The 23748-nt window shown below is 42.7% G+C and overlaps 1 protein-coding gene across 1 annotated transcript; it reads right to left on the bottom strand.

The window, feature by feature from the left end:
- Window positions 1-701: 701 nt before the first annotated feature.
- LOC134622745 (piggyBac transposable element-derived protein 4-like) lies at window positions 702-2491 on the bottom strand. The gene is made up of 3 exons (XM_063468102.1): window positions 2437-2491; window positions 1258-2390; window positions 702-1142 (listed from the first exon to the last, which is right to left on the bottom strand). Exons 1-3 carry the CDS (start codon window positions 2489-2491, stop codon window positions 702-704), a joined length of 1629 nt encoding a protein of 542 aa, XP_063324172.1.
- Window positions 2492-23748: the final 21257 nt, after the last annotated feature.

Here is a 23748-nt window from a genome sequence, read left to right as displayed (position 1 = left end):
TTCGATCCACTTTTATTTTTTTTTGCAGGAGCAGAAAATGGTCCCGCCCGAGCAGCCGGCCAAGCTGCTGCTGCACCCCGGGAGGAGTCTGCCTCTCCCGCGGGTCTGTCTCGAGCAGCCCTGGGGCATATTGATTGGGTCCCCGTGTCCCCAGCACACACGTCCGATACCACATGAAAACAAATATATAATTTTCTGTTGATTTAAAAAAAAAAAAATGCACCCTCTAAAAGCCATAAGGGCAGAAAATGGTCCCGCCGGAGCAGCCGGCCAAGCTGCTGCTGCACCCCGGGAGGAGTCTGCCTCTCCCGCGGGTCTGTCTCGAGCAGCCGCGGGGCATAGTGGTTGGGTCCCGCTATTACTATTTTTTTCTAGGAGCACAGTAAATGTAATATAATCGTGATCATGTTTTCACTTTTTGATTATGTTAACTGCTTATTAGCACTTATTATTTACTTATTGCTTATTACCATTATATACTATTACCTTGTTGTGTTCTAAAATAAAATAAAAAATATGAAAATAAAAATACAAGATCACTTTGAACAAGAAAACATTTATTTTTAGAACTATATAACAATGAACATATACTGTTTGGAATGGGGAAAGGTATAAGACATATGAGTGAGAGTGGGGGCTGGGGGGGAGTGGGGGGGGGGGGGGGGGGGGGGAGAGTCGGCTGGGGGGGGGGGCAGTCCTGCTCAGGTGGAGCAGTTGCTGCAGATGGTCAGGCTGTGGTCCTTGCATATCCCGTTCCCACATTTGCAGCAGACAGTGCAGACCCTGCTTTTTTTTCCTGGGCACAGCTGACATTGCTTCCTCATCTTTGGTTTGATGGCTGCAGAGGGGCCGGGAGAAGGATCTGCAGCATCAGCAGAAGCAGCGGCCTGCGCCTGTCTTACAAACTCTGCTGTGTGGACAGAGCGGGGAAGTCGCTCTCTCCTAGCAATGTGTGGTTGCACTAAGGCTTCTCCAACCTGCTCTATGTAGAGCCTCCCCCTGTAAGATTTACTTCGCTGCCAAGCTGGGTCCACCGCGGTCCACAGGACATAGCCATTGTAGAGAGAAATGTCAAGCAGATGGTGGAAAAGGGCTAACGGCCACCGTCTCGTCCGCCTCCTACAGGTGTAGGTGCTAACAGCCTAATAAAAAAACAAAACACACACACAAAAACATTAAACCTACGTATATTTTACACAAGAATATATGAGCAAGAATGAATAAATTTGTGCGCAACTGATGCATAATGACACCTACCTGATCGAGTTTGTCCACACCTCTCTTGGATTTGTTGTAATTCCTTATTATGTGCGGCTTTCTCTTGGGTCCGTCGCAGATTCCTGGAGTCCGATGTTTGGAGCTCAACAGGAGCACATTTTTGCCGCGGCGAGGGACGTATGAGACGGCCGTATGCGTGGAGGTGAAAGCAAACACGGAGGAAAAAACTTCTCTCCCCCTTGTCTGCAGCAGTTCTGGCGGAAGCTCGGGCTTGTTCTTCCGAATGGTGCCAACCAGGGTATTTTTTCTCCTCAGCAGCTCCTCTGACAGAGGGAAGTAAGTAAAAAAATTGTCACAGGTGACGCTGTGTCCCTGGAGCCCCTCCGTCAGCTCCAGAACCACTCGCATACCCTGGTTGGTCTCAGCGCGCCCAGCGGCTGCTTTGCCCGTGTACAGCTGCAGCCTCCAGGCATAAGACGTCTCCACGTCGCACACCGCCCATACCTTCAGCCCATACCTCCCCGGCTTTTTGGGCATATACTGCCTGAAGGTGCACCTCCCTTTGAAAGGGACAAGCTGTTCGTCCACGCAAATTTCTTTGTTTGGGAAGAACATCATTTGGAGACGATGGGTCCACATATCCCAGATCTTGCGAAATGGACCCAGTTTGTCGTCAGAGTGTCTTGGTCTCGCAAGTCTGTCGTCGAATCGCACAGCTCTGGTGATGCGGCGAAACCTTTTCTCCGAAATGGTTGCACGAAAAATCACCCGGCCGGATTTCTCGCTCCAGAGGCTGATCGTGGCTTCGTTTCGGGAACGATAAACACCGGCCAGAATTAGTAGCCCGACATAGGCACGCAAGTCATCGCTGTCCACGTCCCTCCAGTCAGCGATAGGACGTCTCCCCTGGAGATTGGTCATTGACACGATGTGTTGGATAATGTCATCCGTGAGGAAAAGGGAAAAGCTGGATAGTGGGTCAATGATCCGGGCGATGGCGTAAAAAGTGGGTCCGGTGTGTCCCGTGGCCGCTGGAACGTAGCGGAGCGTCTCAGCGTTCGTAGGTGTTCCATTTTTTGAAATCCACCCCGCTGATTCTTCCTCTCCGCTCTCACTTTCAGACTCCGATCCATATGAGTCGGAACCGGACTCCTGCTCCCCCGTTTCCTCCTCTGAAGAAATATCCGAGTCATCCCCCGAATGAGGCGCTATCCTCGCTGTCGGGGTCCATGATGATTTGCAGCGCTTCCTCCGTGTTGTACCGTCTTGCCATTGTGAAAAAGATTACTCCCGCGCTACTGCTCATTCTTATAACCACGGTTTTAGTGCAGCTGCACAAACAACCCGAGCTTGCAGACAAAACAAGTCTAATTTGGCTTTGGTATTCGTTTTATATTTGATTTGTTTACATTGCAGTGTGCACTGTACTGCATTGCATTGCAGACTTCAAAAGGAGAAAACGTTTGAAATTAGGCACACACTCTTTGATTCTGAGGTTAGACACACACTCCTTTATTTTTTTTAAGACACACACACATTGATGATGACCCAAACTCATCATTTGAGCAGAAAGACACTGCTTTGAATGTCGGATTTTCCAGCTGTAAATGTTGTATTTTCCAGCAGGCGTCAAATGTGAAACAAGGGCGCCACCTGGTGGACAAATAAAAAAAATACAATTCTAAGGCCCCTAGTCAAAAGTGAAAGTGAAAGTGAAAACATGACGATTACATTAACGGTAATTATTTTGCAGTGAAAAATAGCGTTTATAATGGGTTTCAATGGGCACAAAACAGCCCCTAGGGCCTTAAGAGGATGTGTATTTGTAGCTTAGCCACTGAAGCTAATTTAAGGAAGTCAGACTAGGAAGTCAGACTTGAATTTTGAAATAAAATTATACCAAACTTTTTTTTAGAGAATTTGGCTATATTCCATTCAACACAGTGTAAATGGCTTGTAACCGAAAATCGAAAAAGCCACAAAATGGCCCCAGGGCCTCAGAAGGGACTTGTTGAAAATGCAGAGGAGCTGGTTGTGAACTGAGCTTCAGAGAAACACAACATACTGATATTCACTGTGAAGCTTTGAGTGGAAAAAGACAGAAAAACAACATGTGGATCCTGGAATAATGGGAGCTTCCATCTTTAAAGGAATGAAGAGGAAGAAGTTTACAAGGAATCATTTAGAACAGTTTCAAACATCAACTGATTGAATCCATGAATCTGAAAAAGTGTTTCTGAGTGAAAGACACAGACATGTACAGACTGAACTATCTGTTCAAAAATCAGAGTGTTTCTCTAACAGGAGACACTCTTTACACTCAACTCAGCACAGGGACACTGACGAACCAGGAGGATTAGAAGAGATTGTAAACCCAGGATAAAGAGGTTCAGTGAATGTGGTGTTGAAGGTGTGGAGGTGGATCAAAGAGTCAGAGGAGACTCTGTAGAAGGACAGAGTGCCAGCAGGACAGTCCACATACACTGCTACTCTGTTAGAGACAGAGGAGGAGGAGGAGGAGATGGGTATTTGTCTGTTATTGTGCCTGGCATAATGAGGAGCATCATTATAGCACCACAGACTCCAGGACTGATCATTGTCTCCAAACACATAGTCATCACTGCCTCCTTTCCTTCTGATTCTTCTGTAACTAACTGATATATAAACGTTTCCTCTCCACTCGACCTCCCAGTAACAGCGACCAGTAAAACCATTTCTACACAGCAGCTGATGAACATCAAATCTGTCTGGATGATCAGGATATGACTGAACCTTCTTCACATGTGTCACCTTCCTGTTGTTGTCAGACAGTTGGAGGTTTGTGTGTACTGTGTTTGTGTCGATTGTGAGTTGACAGGAATCTGATGGAGAGAACAAACACAATCCAGCTGCAGTTATTGATCCATCATCTGTTCATTGATTGACACTTTGATGATGACTCCTGACATCAGAGATGTGAATGAGTGATGTGACAGTTTGAAGATGGTTGAATGTGTGCTGCTTTGTTTTCATGAATCACGTTAAAAACACACTTACACTTCCTCAGACCTGGTCCCAACCATCGGACTCCAGCAGGCTCCACCCTGAAAGGAGGAGGGGGGTCAGACCAGCACAGTCTCTTTCAGCATGCACACATGGATATTGCATCGCTGTCATACACATAATGTCAGACACTGATAAAGGAACAGTCCAACATTTTCACAAAAACACTTCAATCCATACGTAGATCAAACTGCTGATTATTTGGACTGATCCTGGATCTGTCAGTACACCACTGTATTGAATGAAATATGACTGATTCAAACTGTGACCTTCATTATCGTTATATTCCTCTTCTGTTTAGCCGGAAAGGACACCTCACTGCCTGTGCTGCCTGCTCGTTTTCTCCTCTTGGAAACATACACGGTTGACACTTCATTAGGTACACAGTGGCCACTATCTCAGGTAGAGTACACCTGTGATCAGATGTGGAAGTACTTCAGTAGAATTTTCATGTATTTGTGATTTATTTATTTATTTATTTTTAGGGCAAAGTCACCCTCTACAATGCAGCAACAGGAAACAGAAATACATTTATATTTTGATTGATTGATTGATTGATTGATTGATTGATTGTACTTTATTCATCCCGAGGGAAATTGGGTTAAGGCTGCCAGCCGTGCCAGTGCTGTCTTACCCATCCGACCATACATACATTACACAAACATCACATGGGGAATACAGGTCAGAGGGGTATAACATGGAAAAGCACAAAATGAGGAAAGATAAGGAGAAAAAAATAACTCCTAACACATGACAAGCAACAGGGTGAGAGACAGCTAATGAGAGACAGCACATCCAGGCCTGCAGCCTATGTGCTGGTCTCCATGATCCACCGTCAGCATCGGAAGGGAATAAGCGTCGAAGGCGTTTGGAGGGGGGATGAGTGTATATCTGCATGTGTATATATGTCTGTGTGCATGTGTGTGTGTATGTGTCCAGAGTTCAGCTGAGACAGTGTCCTTCGCCCTACCAGGCTAAGTAAACAGTCTTCCAGCCAACCAGGTGGCCTTGCATAGAATGGGAAGAACAGTCTCAACACAGTCGTTATCAGGGTGTTTTGTTCAGCTCCAGCCTTGAGACCGCAGCTGGCGCCGAAGGGGTATCCGCATGAAGTAATGGTGGTTTTAACTTTAGTGCGAACAACTCATATGAATTTCAAAGCTGTTCTAACAGTCCAACACTGGTCTCTCAATCTCCCGTTGGAGAGCCGTGAGCTTCTCCATGATGTTATCAAACTCCGTGATGTTGTCATTCTTGTGCTCAAAGAGCAGGTTCTGAGAACTCATGAACGCAGTGCGCTTCCCAAGATGTGATCCAATTTGCGCTCAGAGGTGTTATTCCGAGCGAGCCCCTCCAGATGTAATCCAGTTTGCACTCAGAGGTCTTGTTCCGAGTATTCACGGTAGCCGTGCGGTTCTCCAAGATCTTATCCGTGCTGCACTCAATGAGCCCATTTTGAGAAACTCACGCCTCGTCCCATCATTTCAATCCCAGCGGGCAGCCTTGTGGGGGTTTGAACAGCCGGTTCCGCTTCCTTAATTCTTCGATAAGCCAGGGCCAAGCCAGCTCCGATCAGCAAGAACCCTGTTATCATGGTTCCGAATAGGTAGATATCTTCAGCACTCAGGCTCACCTGAGCCCAGACTTCTCGTTGAGAAGGGGTGTCAATTATATTCAGAGACCAGTTGATCAAATCCATAATTCCTCTTTTAGGTTTTAGAGAAAAGACTGTGAGAGAGTGTTCCAGGGAAAAGTAATACAAAAAACACGAGACTAGAGAAGGACACAAGAGGCTAAGCAGGGAAGCTAAGGGAGAGGAGAGGAGGAGGAAAAAAAGTGTGACCACCTTTGTCAAGAGCAAGAGAGAAGAAGAATTTTCCTTCTTTTTCTTCTGATTCAAGCTGAGTACAATTCGAATTAAAATGATACTAAAGTTTGTATTCCCATCTACTGATATTTGATTATTATATTAATATAGCACAAGGTTCAGTGAGCTTTGAACAAAAATAGGAGGAACAAACGGGTTACTTTTACTTTCTTACTTTGAGTACATTTCAGAGCCTGTACTTTTTTAGTTTTACTTGAGTAAAGAAGTTCAACTTTTACTGCAGTATTTTGACACTAGTATCTGTACTTCTACTTAAGTACAGAATGTCTGTACTTTTGCCAACTCTGCCTGTGACCTAATAAAGTGCCGGCTGACTTATTTATGACCCATCGCCCTTCACCTTTTTTAGCCGACCTGTTAACTCCAACTTTGTATTAGCAGCAGCGAGCCACAGACCAAGTCCGGCAGTAGCAACAATCCCACCACATCTTCTCCAGAAATGACGTCGTCTAGTTTCATTGACTTATTTTATTTAAATACACAGAGTGTATGTTATCAGCACACAGAAATCACATTAACTTGTGCATTAAAACATGTTATTGGATTATCCATGAATAAATGAGTAGATTTTGGAAGTGTTATCTACAGAGGGACGATCCAATATTACGTATCGGTATCGGTCCGATACTGAGCTAAATTACTGGATCGGATATCAGAGATAAATAAAAAACTGGAATCTGATACATTTAATATCACAAAAGCACCTCAAAACTTGCGACATGGCGTAACCCAGCTCATGACCTTAGCACTTCGGAGCATTAGTGGCTGTGTCGGCAGTCGGATGGAGCATTTGGTGCCTCGCTGCGTGGTTCCAAATCAGCATTTCATCTCCGAGAGAGCTATCCCAGAGAAGTGAAGTAAGTGTGTAAGTTCATCTCTGAATGTTTTTAAAGCATTCCCATGTTAAGCTTAACAAGCGATATATGGAGTCATGGCTGGACAGTGCTCGAACTGGTGCTTAAAGAATGGAGAACACAAACTTTGTCCAAAAACTATTTTATTTTTAGCAGTCTCTTTTTTTCTGTAAAATGATAACCAAGTTAGCCTTTTCTGTTGATACAACATAGCTCCTTTGGTTGGAACCGGTGCTTAAACAATGGAAAACACTCTCCTCTTTGGGTTCTTGGGGGATGTTGCTAACTGCTGGTCCGATAACAGGCACCACACCTGCAGTAGATGTGCTCAGTGTGAGGTCTCGCAGCAAGATATCAAATACGGTGTATTTCTCGCCTTTTAAAAAAATACTATGTGTCACCAGGTGTTTCATCAGATTCAAGGTGTTACCTCCTTTGACAGTATCACAGTATCACCTTAAAGCACTTGTTGCAGGCTGCTGAGTTTGCATCTTTTGCTGTGAAGTACAGCCGGACTTTTGACCGCTTCGCCTTGGGCATTTTTAATCTGTAGCTCTGCTCTAAAAGAACGTATGTACCTGGGCCCGCCTACTATCCTTGGAAAGGTAAAATGATTGGCTAGAATCCAAAGTGTATGACATCTCCGGGAAAAAAAAGCACTGAAATAAGCACCAAAATGTGCGCTGCTTTTCGGTCTGGTTACTACCGTTTATGTCAGAACCGGATATTGGTACCCTTTTCTTCTCTCATTCTCTCCCCCCTCCCATGTTTAAGCTTGATAAACTGTTGTTAGAATTTATTTAATATTACTTTCTACACCAGGATCCTTTTCTATGTTGCTGACAGCTGGTAACTGTGCAGGGGCGGGTCTAGCAAAGTTATGCCAGGGGGCCAGGTAGGGCATTGACTGGGAAAGGGGGGCACATGAAATACTTTTCTTTCTTGTTCTCATTTAAAATGTCTAGCTTTTAACAAATGATTATCTGAATCTTAGAACCAAAGTTTTCATCTGATGTAAAATGTATATAAATGCATTATTGTATATAGTAACTATTAAGTCTGATATATACCCTAGTAAGCTATAATACTTTTCCTTTGGGAAGGTACCGTCTGTGCAATCTGCAATTCTGTTGAAGAAAGATGTTGAATCTGTTTAATTATTGTAGAAAAATAATTGATTTCTGTGCTTTTTTTTTTTTTTTTACATGTGCATTAAATTAAAGTTGATTATGCTGATTAAGCATCATGAGGCGGAGGGTGCGACATGGTTAACTATTTTTTTTTTGCTGGGAGTTGGCAACCCTATAAGTTAGCTTGTTTAATATTTCTGCTAAGTATTGTTTAAAATATCAGAATAGGGAGGATGGTGGAAGTTTGAGTTTATTAGATTGATCAGTATTGCTGAACTATGAAATATTTTTGGTGCAGTGTATTTTTTGCGTAGAAGTATAACAGAATAGCTTTAGTGTTTTCTCCAAAAGTTTATTCTGTTCATCTGGATGTAGCATTATCAGGTTTTGAAAACGCTACGTCCAAATGAACAGAATCAAATTTTGGAGATCTACTTGCCTGGATGATTGAGAATGCAGCAAGACGCTTTAGTGTTTTATTTTTTAAAACTTGAGTATGATCTTATAGAAAATGCAGCAAGATATTAAATTAAAAAACAAACAAACATTTTATTGATTATAAAATACAGAATATCTGATTCATATCGGTATCAGTGGATATCCAAATTTATGATATCAGTATCAGTATCTGACATAAAAAAGTGGTATCGTTCCATCTCTAGTGTTAACAATATGACAGATAAGACATAAGTCTGTAATCCTTAATCCAAATCCTTAATCTGAGAGTAATTAACATCAGCAATACCATCCAGTAACAATTCAAAAAGCCACCAATCCTGACACGTACACACAGCGTCTGCACCTGTGTTTTGCTCCCACCTGTCACTTGTTTGCAGGAAGCTCCCAGTGTATATACTTTGTGTTTCCTCATTTTTCACATTTCCATTTGGACCAATATACGCTCCTTTTTGTCACTTTCTTCCTGCCTCTGTATCTTCCACCTTGGTCATCTCTAAATGGATTTATTTATTGTTTTCACTTCCATTATTTTATAGTGTATGTTGGCTTTTCACAGCACATTGTGACCTTTGTCTATTGAAATACATAACTGTATTTGTGTATTCTGCTTGCCTTTAAATGTACAGAAAACATCTAACTGTAGTTGTCAGCTTCTATCACAGCTCTGATTATAACATAATAATTTGTTTTCTTTTGATAAAGCTAGGCTAACAGTTTCCCCTGGTTCCACAGTTTATTTTAATCTAGGATGAACTTGTCCTTGGCCTCTCTGTAAAGATATGAATCTAATCTGAATCTGGATCAGATGAAGAAAAAGATTTGTCCCAAAATGCTGCACTGTTAAATATACTGAGATATCTACAAGTGGTATCTACAAGTTCCAAAAAGTGCCCCTCCGACAGCCAACCCCATCTGTTCTCTGATTGGATATTTAAATTTGTGATTGACATGACATTGACCAATCAGCTGAAAGTAAGAAAAATAGGGTCAAAATTCATACTTGTAAGTTGAAACTTGATTGCAGAGTTTCACACGGATTTTTTTTGGCTAAGTCCACACACAAATCTTTTTTTACACACACACAAATTCTTTTTTAAATCCTGATTTTCAAGTCCAAAACTGATTTAAAAGTACAAAATAATTATGACTACAATTTGAGCCCATATGGCAGAAACCACGCAAACATGGGGAGAACATGCAAACACAGAAAGACCCTGGCCTGATGGTGGAATTGAACTCTTGCTGTTAGGCAACAGTGCTAACCACCATGCCACCGTGCTGAAGACACTCAAAATATATTTCCTCAAAATATATTTCCTGTGGTTGGAAACTATTTTCTGCAACTGTTTTATATCTATAGTTTTGAGGGGTAAACCTCTTAAATTTCTCTAACTAGAAATATATGTAAAAAAAAAAAAACGAAAAAAAAACTATTTTCAATTTTTTTGTAGTTTATTGCACTTCTGTGCAATTTATGTAGTTACTTTTCACTTAATGCATACATATTATCAAAAGTTGGGCTATAATGGTTGTATTGATGTATAGCAACTTAAAATGCTCCCATAAATGGCTCTACAGCATGTAAAAAAATAAAGACAAGCTCTGGCGGACGTGGTCCTATGTTAAGTCTTAAAGGGTTAAAGCCTAACTACAGCTGGATTTTAATATTTCAGGGCTACATTATAATACTTATAATTAATTAAATTAAAAATAACCTTTATTGGGGTGGCTGTGGCTCAGGTGGTAGAGCAGATCAGCTACTGATCGGAAGGTTGGTGGTTCGATCCTAGGCTTCCCCAGTCTGAATGTCAAGTGTCCTTGGGCAAGATACTAACCCCAAACTGCCCTCCAATGCATTCATCGGAGTGTGAATGTGTGTGAATGTAGTTATAGTTTGCACTTGCGTTTAGAAGTGAATGGGTGAATGAGGCACGTTGTATGCAGCGCTTTGAGTACTCCGGGAGAGTAGAAAAGCGCTGTATAAGAATCAGTCCTTTTACCATTACTTTATAATTCCCATGTCAGGTTTACTCACAGTTTTCTTTTATGAAACTTTCAACCTCGGCTAACAGCTTCCCCTGCTTTAAGTCCTTGTACTAAGTTGGGCTAAATATATTGTAGGCCTGTCTCTATACAGACATTAATCTGTAAAAAGAGAAGAAATACATTTTTTAATGACTGCAGATATCTATCCAAATGGTGAATAAATGGTGAGATAAAGCTGTTGTCATTAGTGTTCCTAATAACAGCCTCCTCTGAGACCCCCTATATCTATTTGTTATTAAGCGAGACCAGTGTTTCTGTTCCTGAAAATCTTTGTCCACATGATTGTTGTCACATCATGTCAGCCAATGAAAGAGGAAGTGAGTGAAGGACACAGGAAATGTTTCCAGCTCTTCCTCCTCTATCAGACATTCTCTCCATACCTGAGAGTGTCCAGTCTCCAGAGTGGATCCTTCAGTCCAGCTGACATGAGCTTCTTTCCTGAGTCCCCAGGATGATTGTAGCTCAGGTCCAGCTCTCTCAGATGGGAGGGGTTGGAGCTCAGAGCTGAAGCCAGAGAAGTACAGCCTTCCTCTGTGATCAGACAGCGTGACAGACTGCAGACACACAAAAAACAATAATCCATCTTAAAAGTAGAGAGGGTGTCTGTCTCCTGAATCCAAACCGGACCTGTTTCCATGGGAGATGGGTCTGATAGTTAAAGGTTATTTCTACCATTCTAGTTTTAGAAAATCTATGAACCACAAGTAAAACCTTTTTTATTAACCACTGCAATCATGTCATATGGCAGAACAAGCCAGAAATATCATCACATTTTTTGCATCATCATTACCACTATTTTCCTGTCACATTGGTAGCTTGTGCACCTCTGAATTATTTCAAAAGGATCTGAAAACATGGCTGTGTGATCTTGTCAGTTTTAACCACCATATTAATGATATTTCAGTACAGAAACTCAGAGGTTCAAAGATTCTACAGAGGAGGTATTGCAACAGTTTGAAAACATAAGACTGTGGGAAAAATAGGGGGGGAACATAGTTGACAATGTCTTCAGTTTTCTCTTGTAGTATGAGAGTCTTGACCTGTATTGTTCAGGCACCGCAGTGACTATCTGGACCTTAATATTAAGCTGAAAATTAAATGACTGGTTTTTGTTTGTTTGTTTTTTTCAAATTGACCAAGGGCATTGTTAGGATAACTGTGTAAAATGAAGGCTTTAGCATTTCATAGAACTGAATATTCAGGTCTTTGTGTATGACAAGAATGATCTGAACTTTCATTCTCAATTGAACAAGGAACCAATTAGGAGAAACTGAAATGGGAGAAATATAATTTAGTTCCCATCAGTACTCTTTCAGGGACTTTTTAGAACAGTCTGATAACAATGAATTAGAATAATATAACCTATAGAAGAAAAAAGTGTGTGACTCAGTTTTAAAATTTATGAGTATTGATTGCAGGTAGGAAAGCAGTGCTACATTCATCTCTAAGGTTTAAAGAACATAACATTATCAGAAACTACTCCAGGATTTCTTGCAAGGTTATGGAAATTGATGGGTTTAGATTTTATTATTGTCATTTGTATTAAAAAATATTTAACCATATATGCTTAGAGGTATATAATCAATTGTGTAGTGATAGGATGTGTGATCTTCAGTAGGCTGTAAAAGGCTTTGTGTGCATTCCAGGCTGTTCTGGTATTCAAACCCACATCCTGGGAGCATGGGAGAGGTCGTACCTTGTTTTATTGTTTTATGGTAGGATAAACGTATCTATGTCTGTTTTAGGCTAAGTGCATTTTGTTTAGATGAACTGCTGGACTTCTTCCAGGCCAGCAGGGTTAGGAAGTCATTGTATGGACACACACACACACACACACACACACACACACACACACACACACACACACAGTGTATTCTTTGTTCACATGCATACCTATGTTATATGTTAATGACCCTATGCATATTTATGTAACCACAATAAAAGGAGTGCTATGGGGAACCTGGCTGAGAGTCTGACGGAGGTCAAGTGGGTGGAACGACACTTGGCTCCAGACAGGCCTCCCCGTGCACGGAAACATAAGAACTTTGCCTACTTGTGTCTTATTCTTGCTGTGTAGCAAATTGTCCTGAACGTTCCAGCGAATAGGTTTATGCTATGAACCTATCATTAATTGGTCCTTCTTGAGCCGGATCCCTGGAATCGACATTCACCGAGGGGAAAAGAGACACGCCGAAAGACTGACGTCAGCCAGGACTTATAGAGGTCCTGCAGCAAAGTCCCGAGACGTGAGAATTCGTCATCGGGCCGGTGGATTAGTCGTCTGTTTTTTCTCCTCGATGGATGGTGATAGACGGGTTCCAGGACTGATGCAATGAGCAACACCAAGTAAGTATGTGACAAATCTTAGCTGAGTTGTGAAGTCTTTATCACTGTGTGCGATAAAGCGTGTAGTCACTGTGTGCGACTATTCAAGTCTTTGCCACTGTGTGCGGCAAAGCACGCATCCACTGTGTGAGACTGCGTTGAAAGTCTTCATCACTGTGTGCGTTAAAGCGCGTGATCACTGTTTTGTAAGTCTTTGCTACTGAGTGCGGCAAAGCGCGCAGCCACTGTGTGAGACTGCGTTGAGACAATAGGCCTAATTTTTGTTGTTTGTGTGCGAGGATATTTTGTGTTGTTGGGTGAGTGTGTTTGTGTGAGTGGGTGCGGAGCAGAACACGCGGTCTGTGACGTCAGCTGTTGTTGTTATTATGGGTTCCCAAGCAACCAAGAGTGCGTCAGAGGGTGACGAGAAGTTTATGATGAAATTCGCTCCTGGAAGCACAAAGTATTTAGGACATTGGCGCAAGAAATATGATTTTGAAGGTAAATTGGTTGTAGGACAATGTCAAATGTTAATAGACCAGTTGACAGTAAAGGCAGCTTGTGCAAAAGGGAAATTGAAACAGGAAAGAGAGTTACAACTGGCGTCTGCAAAACTGTGGTTGGAGCAGGCGCAGAAAAGACAGGAGGCAGTGAATGCGAAGAGAGCAGCTTTGCAAGCATTAGCTGTGAAACCTGAAGATGAGACGGTGCAGTCTACTTCAGTGGTGCTGACGTTAAGAGACCAACATCGTAGAGCAGTATTAGAGAGGGAGAGAGAGGCCAGAGAGGAGGAAGAAAAGCAGGAGCAGGAAAAGAGAGAGAAAGAGGAGGAGGAGAGAGTGCGACAGGAGTTTGGGGATGCCGCAGCACAATATTTAAGCCCTTATAACACTAGATCCAAAACTAAAAGGGATGAGGCGAGTGCAGCTGGTATGCCTGTCTACCCTGTCCTAGATACCTTTCCCATGGCGGAGGTCGCAAATCCCCATTTTGGTGTTGCAGGTGACCAAAGTCGTGTTATTTGTGTTTACAGGCCATGGACTGAATCTGAATGTGCAGAAGCATGTAAAGGTTTAGGAGACCCATTGACTAATGTTGATGAATTTATCGCCCGACACAAGCAACTCTGCTCCTCGTACCGCTTAAACGGCCAGGAAACAGAAGCCACTTTTAGGAAGTGTCTCACATATAACTGGGCTCGGGTGCGAGGCACCTACACAGGGAGGGATGGTAATACCATCCTACCCTATGGCCATGACAATTTAAGAGACCTTTAATGCTTCTGTAGATTACAACAAAATTGCCCAATGTGTGCAGAAAGAAGGAGAGGATGTCCATGAGTTTAGGGCGAGATTAGAGGAAGTTTTTAAAGAGCATAGCGGCCTTGTAGAGAGTGCGGAGAAGGCCAGCCCATATCAGCAGCAGTTGAAGCATGCTCTGATGAATGGTTTCCATCCACGCATTTCTGCTTTCATCAGAAAACAAAATATTAATCAGAACACTGATGGGTCCGTTGAATGCATGAATTGGGCCCGCCATGCACAGGAAGTTATTAAAAATAAATATAAAAAGAAGTCACAAAGCTCTGAGGCTGCTGCCTTTTTAGCGGATGAAATTTTCTTTCAGGGACAGGCTGGAAGAGAGCAAAATAGAGGCAGGAGTAGAAGAAGTTGGGGCCCTAAAGAGAAGCGGGACAAGAGATTTGATAAATGCTATGCATGTGGGGAAAAGGGGCACCACGCAAGAGAGTGTCCTGATCGCATGCTTGACGAGTATAAACGCCCTGATGCAAGAAACCCTTATTATAATAAATGACTAGCACCTGTTGACACTGCTAACACACATACATGTACAAATGATCCCTTAGTTTTCCAGAATTTACAACAGCCTGTGTTTCAGACTCTAGATTTAACTGAAGTATTGTTAAATTTGTCAGGGAAAGAAGTAAAACCAGTTCGCACGTTGACTGTGCAAGGCAAAACTGTTCAATTTCTGTGTGATTCAGGTGCAGATAAAACTGTTTTAAAAGATCACGTGTCAGGAGTTGACCCTTCAAGTGGCACAATTTATGTGAAGTCTGCAAATGGTCAGTTAAATCAGCATAGAATCTCTAAACCAGTGTGGATTAGAGATCCTACCACAGGAGAGGCAGCTCAGGGTTCAGTTGTAATGTGCCCAACTTGTCCGGTGAACCTCTTGGGAAGAGATATGATGATGAAACTTGGAATTTCAATAATTCCAACATCCATTGGGATAATAGCTGCAGGAAAAGGAGAAACTGCTGAGACAATGGTTCATCAGGACAGTGGGGATTTGCATTATTACTGGACACTTGACCTGTCGGCCTCCAGACCTGATCAAATAAACTGTAAACTGTTAGCTGCAGCTGAGGAAATGTTGACAACCAGCCACGACACACAGGCGCCAGAAGACTTGCATGTCACACTGAGATTTAAGACCACGCCTGGGCCTGATGAGGCCTACACAGATAAAGTGCTGAAATTAGGGCCACAGAGAATCACCATAAAAACAATATACACTGATGGTGAAACCATGGCTGGATGTAGTGTGATCCTTTCTGAAGCTGCACAACAACTCTTTACAGGGCAGACACCACATATTTCATTGACAAAGAGTGGCATGGCTGAGTGGACAGACTTAGCATCTTTGGTGAGACAGGGGGAGAGTGTTGGAATGTGGCAGAAAGCTGGAGGGGGTTGGGAGACAGACATGCAGCACAGCATCTGTCGTAAAAAGCTGGGATGGGTGACACATACTACACCACAAACACACTTAGAGGGGGGTGAGAATGACACAACAGAATGATATGTTGTAGATGTCAGAGATCACCCGGAGCTTAAACAGGTCCCAGAGAAGCTTTGGTCTACTGGGAAGACTGATGTGGGGTTAATGTCCACAGCGAGTCCAGTAGTAATAAAGCCCAAAACGTCTTTTAGGCCAAGAGTGAAACAATATCCCTTGAAGCCTGATGCAGTGGAAGGCATTAAACCAGTAGAGGATATGATTAAAGCAGGGATACTAGTTGAAGCTCCACAGGCAGTATGTAACACACCCATCTTCCCAGTTAGACAGGCTGAATCATGCGCCACGCATGATTCAAGACTTGAGAGCTGTAAATCAGGCAGTGGAGAGTATAGCTCCATGCGTCCCTGACCCCCACACTTTGTTAAATCAGCTCCAACCAGACAAGACACACTTCACTGTGGTGGATTTAAGTAATGCTTTCTTTTCCACACCAGTGCATTAGAATTCACAAGGCTGGTTTGGTTTTACGTATCAAGGCAAAAAATACACATACACCAGACTGCCGCAAGGTTTTTGTGATAGTCCTACAATTTTCACACAGAATATTACAAATTGTCTCTCTGATTTTGTAGTTCCATCACATTCACAGATGTTGGTATATGTCGATGACATTTTAATTGCATCCAATTCAGGGCAGAACTGTAGAGACATATCATTGGCATTGCTAACTCACTTAGCTGAAACAGGTAACAAGGCCTCACTTTCAAAGTTACAGTGGGTAAAGACAGAAGTGAAATTTTTAGGACATCTGCTTAGTGCTTCAGGGAAGAGCATACATCCAGAGAGGAAAACAGCTATTTTGGGAGCACCTAGGCCAAAGACAAAGAAACACATGATGCAATTTCTAGGGTTGCTAAATTTCTGTCGATCGTGGATGCCCCATTATGCTGAAGTTGCGCAGCCATTACTAGATATGATGTACAGTAAACCTTTAGCTATGTCAGAAAGTTTGAGTTGGACCCCTGAGGGGGAGCAAGCTCTGTGCATGCTGAAACAGATGCTGACAGGAGCATCAGTTTTAGGGCTTCCAGATTATAACAAGCCTTTTGTTCAAACTGTTGATTGTAAAGGGCATTTTATGACATCCATGTTAGCACAAAAATGTGGAGGTAGAATGAAGCCAGTAGCTTATTATTCTAAGAGGCTGGATTCAGTGGCTTGTGCCTTACCTCACTGTGTGCGATCTGTGTGTGCAGCTGCTGAAGCCGTAAAGTGTTCAGGTGAAATTGTTTTGTTTCACCCTTTGACCCTGCTAGTTCTACATGAGGTGGATGTTTTATTGCTGCAGACCAAAATGACATTCTTGTCACCGGCAAGACACTTATCTTTAATGTCAATGTTGCTCTCCCAGCCACACGTAACTATTAAGCGGTGTACAACTTTAAATCCCTCTACACTGTTACCCACAGAGGACGAGGGTACGCCACATGTGTGTCGTGAAGATGTGGAAAAACAGTGTAAACCTAGAAGTGATTTAACGGACATACCACTCACTGAGGGCAAGGTTTGGTTTGTTGATGGTTCGAGTTTCAAAACGGCAGAGGGAAAGACTAAAACAGGCTTTGCTGTTGTGGATGATGTGCAGGTCATCCGTGCTGGGCAGTTAACGCATTCCATGTCTGCCCAAGCAGCTGAGATAGTGGCTCTGACGGAAGCCTGTAAAGCAGCTGAGGGGCAGGCAGTGACTATATATACAGACAGTCAATATGCCTATGCCACACTTCATTTCTTTGCCGCTCAGTGGTCAAGACGAGGCATGACAACATCAACAGGGAAACTTGTGGAGCATGCAACACTTTTACAGGACCTGTTGAAAGCAGTCTTATTGCCCAGTAAAGTTGCGGTTTGTAAATGTGCAGCACACACACGTGGCACTGACCCTGTTGCACTGGGCAATGCCTTTGCAGATAAAATTGCAAAGGAAGCGGCCCTTGGATCACATGGGGTTCATATTCTAACATCTCAGGAGCAAACCATGCCCATTACACATGATGTGTTAGCAGACATGCAGTCACACTCACCTCCAGCTGAGAAGCAGCTGTGGCTCACTAAAGGAGCAAGCCTGAGAGGTGATGTCTATTATCTTTGTGATAAACCTATATTGCCTAAGAACTTATATAGGACTGCTGCAATTTTGAGCCATGGGCTCTGCCATGTCTCCACAGCCGGGATGGTGGCAGCAGTCGAACAGCAGTTTTTCACACTGGGATTCAATGCTTATTCAAAACATTTTTGTAAAGCATGTTTAATATGTTGTAAACATAATGCTCAGGGGAACCTCAGACCTAGAAGAGGAAGGTTTCCCAGACCCAGTTACCCATTTGAAGTAATTAGTGATGGGATTTCCGGCTCTTTTTAGAGAACCGGCTCTTTCGGCTCGGTTCACTAAAAAGAGCCGGCTCTTTCGGCTCTGAACCAGCTCTTCAGGTTGTTTTGTTGCTTTAATTAATTTATTATTACAATAATATATAATTATGCACAAAAGGAATTACTAATGTAAAAAAAGTGGTTTTATTTATATATGTTTATATATAAATATATACAGTGGCCCTTAGAGACACGTACAAACTCCAAAAAGCACGTACAAACTCTAAAACACATTTCTAGCGTTAACTGAACTTCCAAAACAGAGCTACCTAGATCAATTAAATTACACAATTGAAAGCATGTGTATATTGTTTGTGTATTTATACACAAGCACTCATATATATTCAAATAATAATAAAAAAAAAAGTTCATTTACCTCTTACTACCACACACCGGTCGTTGGTACTTGCTGGCTTGAGGAGCCTCTAGGTAACAAAAGCTCAACACTGCGCCTAGCATTCTGGAGCACTTCTGTTGTCTTTTGTACATGTTTTGGAGTTTTTACGTGCTTCTGAGGCTACATCCACACGTACACGGGTATTTTTGAAAACAGAGATTTTCCGTTTTCGTTTTAAAAAATAATCCCGTCCACATATAAATGCAGAAATGAAGGAAAACGCTGCTAGGAGCAGGCGAAAGCAACAGGTGCCGATATATTCCTAAACGTGTAGAAATGTTGGCCAATCAGAAGTCTAGAAGCCTCGGTGGGAAATAGTAAACAAAGATGGGGCGTAGAAGCAGAACCGAGTCATATGTGTGGAGGGACAGTAACTGTGTGTGTATATGTAAGCATTTAAACACTGCAGAGAGGACAATTAACAGTAACAGTATTGTAGAAATTCATTTCACCGAAACAAAACGTGGCGCACAGTGTGACGTCAAAAAAGGCGCACATCTTTGAAGCTGCGTTTTCTCCGTTTTCCTCATCCACGCGTAAATGCGAAAACTGAGTTTTAGAAAATATCCACCCTGACAGACATTTTTTAGAAATCTCTGTTTTCGAAAATACCCGGGTACGTGTGGATGTAGCCTGAGTTTTTATGTGTTTTGGAGTTTTTACGTGCTTCTGAGTTTTTACGTGTTTTGGAGTTTTTACGTGCTTCAAGGTTTGTACGTGTTTTGAAGTTTGTATGTGCTGCTTTGTCTCTAGGGGCCACCGTAAATATACTTTTATTTAGTCACTCCACATAAAATGTAATAAATAAATCATATAATACAAAAACCAACTAGTCACTGTTCAACTTTTAACTATTTAAATTTTCAGCTTTTCCTTTTAAACAAATTTAAAATGAAACAACACAAAACACTGCAAACCACAGCACAATTAAATATAAATTAAGATATGAAAAAGAAGATGCACATTCTCTGTCATATGGGCCTGCATGAATAAACTTTCTGAATCCTTTATCATCTGCAACTGAAAATAGTTGTGGATGATTACTATACCTTTTTAATGTGACGTTGTTGTCCCTGGCTCTCTTTCTCTGTCTCTCCCTCCCACTCTGTTCCTGTGCTACTGCGACTGTAACTACCGCCCCTCCCCCCTCTGCCCAGTGCAAAGCACAAGGCTCGCGTGCAGAGTGAAGCAGAAAAAAAAGTGGGAGAGAGAGAGGGTGAGAGAAAGAAAAAAAAAAACCTCACGGCTCGCGATAAGGAGCCGGCTCGCGTCGTTCACGTCAAAGATCCGGCTCTAAGAGCCATTTCGTTCGCGAACGACCCATCACTAGAAGTAATCCATATGGATTTCATTGAGTTGTCTAACTGTAATACCTACAGGTACTGCCTGGTAATTGTGTGCCCGTTCTCAAAGTGGGTTGAAATTGTCCCCACTAAGAAAGCAGATGCTATTTCAGTGGCTAAGGCAATATGCAAAAATGTGATCCCAGAGCATGGGATCCCCCAGACTATTTACAGTGACAATGGTCCTCATTTTGTGAATGAAGTAATTGAGAAAATGTCACAACATCTGGGGATAACACTGAAAAACCACTGCTCATACCACCCACAAAGTGCAGGGCTGGTTGAAAGGACTAATGGCACAGTAAAACTGAGACTCAGGAAAACAATGGAGGAAACAGGCAGAACATGGGTAGACTGCATTGAGCTTGTGAAAATGTATATGAGAATCACGCCAACTGACAATGGCCTAACGCCTTTTGAAATAATATATGGCAGGCCCTTTAGAGTTCCAGTGTTTTGTACCGATAATGATAAAGCGGAAGAAGAAAACACACTAGCAGAGTGGATGATTAAAATGCTGAAAAGCAAAGAAGTTATGAGTGCAAATAATCTGCCAGATGATTCTGTTTCTGTACAGGAAGAACGTCTGAAGCCAGGGGACTGGGTGCTGATAAAGGTCATAAAGAGGAAGTGCTGGTCGAAGCCACGGTGGGACGGACCATATCAGGCTCTGCTGACAACACCAACAGCTGTGAAAATCGCAGAACGACCCACCTGGATACACCAAAGCCACTGCAAGAAGGTGACACACATCCAGGCCAGCTCGGAGTAAGTGGCAGGAAGACCGGGTACAAAGGGGGGGGAAAGCCTCCAGGGCCCCTCGTCTCAATCCGGTGAAGAAACCAACTGAGCCACAGGTACTCATCAGAATGGCTGGAAAAGTGTTGTCTACCCTGCTGGGTGTAATGGCTTTGATGTCGTCATGGTCAGCAGTGGAGACCCTGTATGTCCAAGGGAACCACACCCAATACCCTCATGGCTATTCTACAAACTTTTGGTGGCAGTTTATGAATACAACTGCTCACTTGAACAATAGGACGGACTGCTATGTGTGTGCTCATATGCCGTTGTCCGCATATACATCTGGACTGTGGCCGTACAGCATACCAGAGGACAGAAGTTGGTGTTTGTTAGGCTTAGCAACTCATCCTGGCTACAGAGTCCTCTGGTCCAAGGCCAACTATAGTACACCTCTGAACATCACCTGGAGTAAGTCGCCACTTCTGAACATGAATTGTTCTGGACAAACTGACTTATTGGCCTGGCCTCAAGTGTCAGACCCACTACCAGATATAATATTGTTGAACAAGCTGAATGCAGCTCAACTGCCGGTGTGTGTGATGAACAATGGAACACTGTCAGTGGGAGAGCTGCCGCTTCGCTTATGTGGAAAGATATACACCTACTGCCCTCCAGAGAATGAGAGCAGGTGTATGAAATGCTTGACCAGTGCGAAGTGTGCTGAGAGCTTGACATTGAGGAGGACTGAATGCAAGTTCGACCTGGCTTACAGAATACCAGTAGAAGCAAAGAGGCAGAATTGGACAGGCTATGCGAGGACAGCGCCGAGCAGTAAAGGAACAAGAGTGTTGGCTGATTGGTATTTCATGTGTGGACATAAAGCCTATCTATCACTCCCTGAGGGATGGGGAGGATTATGTGCCTTGGTGAAGTTATCGGATCATGTCTTCTTCATGGACAGAGTTGAACATCACCCTAGCAACCGATGGAAGCGTGAGGTGGATATAGCCTCACCAAACTCTTTTGGAGTGACAGTAGACACTGGAGTGCCGCGGGAATTCCGCATTTGGAGTGGAGGAGCTAAGTTCTTCCAAAGTCTGATCCCAAACATTGGAGTTGCAGAGGTGCGGGATCACGTGGCGATCAACCGGTATGCCCTACTGCGACACATTAATCTCACTAAGACTCTGGGGACAGCCTTAGCGGAGGAGCAAAAGGCCATCAGAACGATGGTACTGCAGAATAGGCTGACCCTGTACTTGATAACGGCATCACAAGGAGGAGTGTGTAAGCTGATTGGAGAGACGTGTTGCACATTTATCCCAGATGGATACACGACTGGAGGAGACATCTATGAAGCACTGCAGAGCTTAACTGCTCTGCAGAGATATGTGGCAGACCACACATCCGGAGGAGACGCGTCCCAAGGCTGGATAGCCTGGTTGACATCTGGACCATGGTGGAATATGTTCTTAAGGTTTTTGAGTCCCATTCTTACATTGGTGGCATTGTTTTGCTTGTTTACAGGTTGCATCCTGCCATGTGTAAGATCGATGGTGAATAAAATGATTGCTAACACTTTCACCAACTACATACTGTTGCAGCAGAGTGACATGGATCCTAAGGCTAACGTGTGTGTATGAAATGAAGCCTGCACTGAAAATGTTGACAAGTGGTGTAGAGTTGATGATATATATGTACGCCGTATAGCCTTAAAAAATGACAATACAGGGTGTAGATGATGGGTTTAGATTTTATTATTGTCATTTGTATTAAGAAATATTTAACCATATATGCTTAGAGGTATATAATCAACTGTGTAGTGATAGGACATGTGATCTTCAGTAGGCTGTAAAAGGCTTTGTGGGCATTCCAGGCTGTTCTGGTATTCAAACCCACATCCTGGGAGCATGGGAGAGGTCGTACCTTGTTTTATTGTTTTATGGTAGGATAAACGTATCTATGTCTGTTTTAGGCTAAGTGCATTTTGTTTAGATGAACTGCTGGACTTCCAGGCCAGCAGGGTTAGGAAGTCATTGTATGGACACACACACACACACACACACACAGTGTATTCTTTGTTCACATGCATACCTATGTTATATGTTAATGACCCTATGCATATTTATGTAACCACAATAAAAGGAGTGCTATGGGGAACCTGGCTGAGAGTCTGAAGGAGGTCAAGTGGGTGGAACGACACTTGGCTCCAGACAGGCCTCCCCGTGCACGGAAACATAAGAACTTTGCCTACTTGTGTCTTGTTCTTTGCTGTGTAGCAAATTGTCCTGAACGTTCCAGCGAATAGGTTTATGCTATGAACCTATCATTTAATCTTTACAGACAGAGTCTAATAACCAAACTAAAGGCAAATAAAATAGGAATGAATATACTTCACAATTCAATAACCTAAATCTACTATTGTAATACAAATTCTATCTAATACTGAGTGGGAAAGACTGACCTCAGAGTTTCCAGTATACAATGTGGACTCCGCACTGCAGCAGACAAAAGCTTTAGTCCTGAATCCTCCAGGTCATTGTCACTCAGGTCAAACTTTTTCAGACTAGAGGTCTGAGAGCTGAGAACCAAGGACAAAGCTTTGCAACTTTCCTTTGAGAGGTTACAGACAGTCAGTCTGAAAAATAAAGATCCCAAAGACAAAACCAAAATCACTAAAATGAAATTAAACTGACAAACCAGTGAGAAGTTACCAGATTTGTGATTATTTAATGTTAGCTCAGGACTGTTTGGAATTGCTATGTGGCAATTTACTCTGATAACATTTGATAAAAAACATAACATTGATAAAAAAAAATAGTATACATCACCAAATGGATAAAGATGACATTTAGAGTTTTAATTGATTAATTATGCAATTTGATGAAAACAAAAAACAAAACAAACAAATTTCATCTGACCTCAGGGTTTCCAGGATACAATGTGGACTCTGCAGTGCAGGAGACAGAAGAATCACACCTGAATCCTGTAGGTTGTTGTTACTCAGGTCCAGCTCTTTCAGATTCGAAAACTGAGCACTGAGAGCTGAGGAGAGAGCTTTGCAGCTTCTCTCTGAGAGGAAACAGCCACTCAGTCTAGAAATAACGAGCAC

This window comes from Pelmatolapia mariae, unplaced genomic scaffold, assembly GCF_036321145.2.
Source record: "Pelmatolapia mariae isolate MD_Pm_ZW unplaced genomic scaffold, Pm_UMD_F_2 NODE_ptg000187l+_length_45158_cov_1, whole genome shotgun sequence".
Lineage (NCBI taxonomy): Eukaryota > Metazoa > Chordata > Actinopteri > Cichliformes > Cichlidae > Pelmatolapia > Pelmatolapia mariae.
Note: the sequence above shows the minus strand (reverse complement) of the source record. Positions and strands in the feature narration are given on the sequence as shown.

What these genes read in the sequence shown, in the direction of transcription:
- LOC134622745 (XM_063468102.1), bottom strand. Translation starts at nt 2,491, where the DNA reads ATGGCAAGACGGTACAACACGGAGGAAGCGCTGCAAATCATCATGGAC. An exon ending in AATCATCATGGACCCCGACA is followed by an intron (nt 2,391 to 2,436) that starts GCGAGGATAGCG and finishes ATATTTCTTCAG; the next exon opens with AGGAGGAAACGGGGGAGCAG. An exon ending in GTGTGGACAAACTCGATCAG is followed by an intron (nt 1,143 to 1,257) that starts GTAGGTGTCATT and finishes TTTTTTTATTAG; the next exon opens with GCTGTTAGCACCTACACCTG.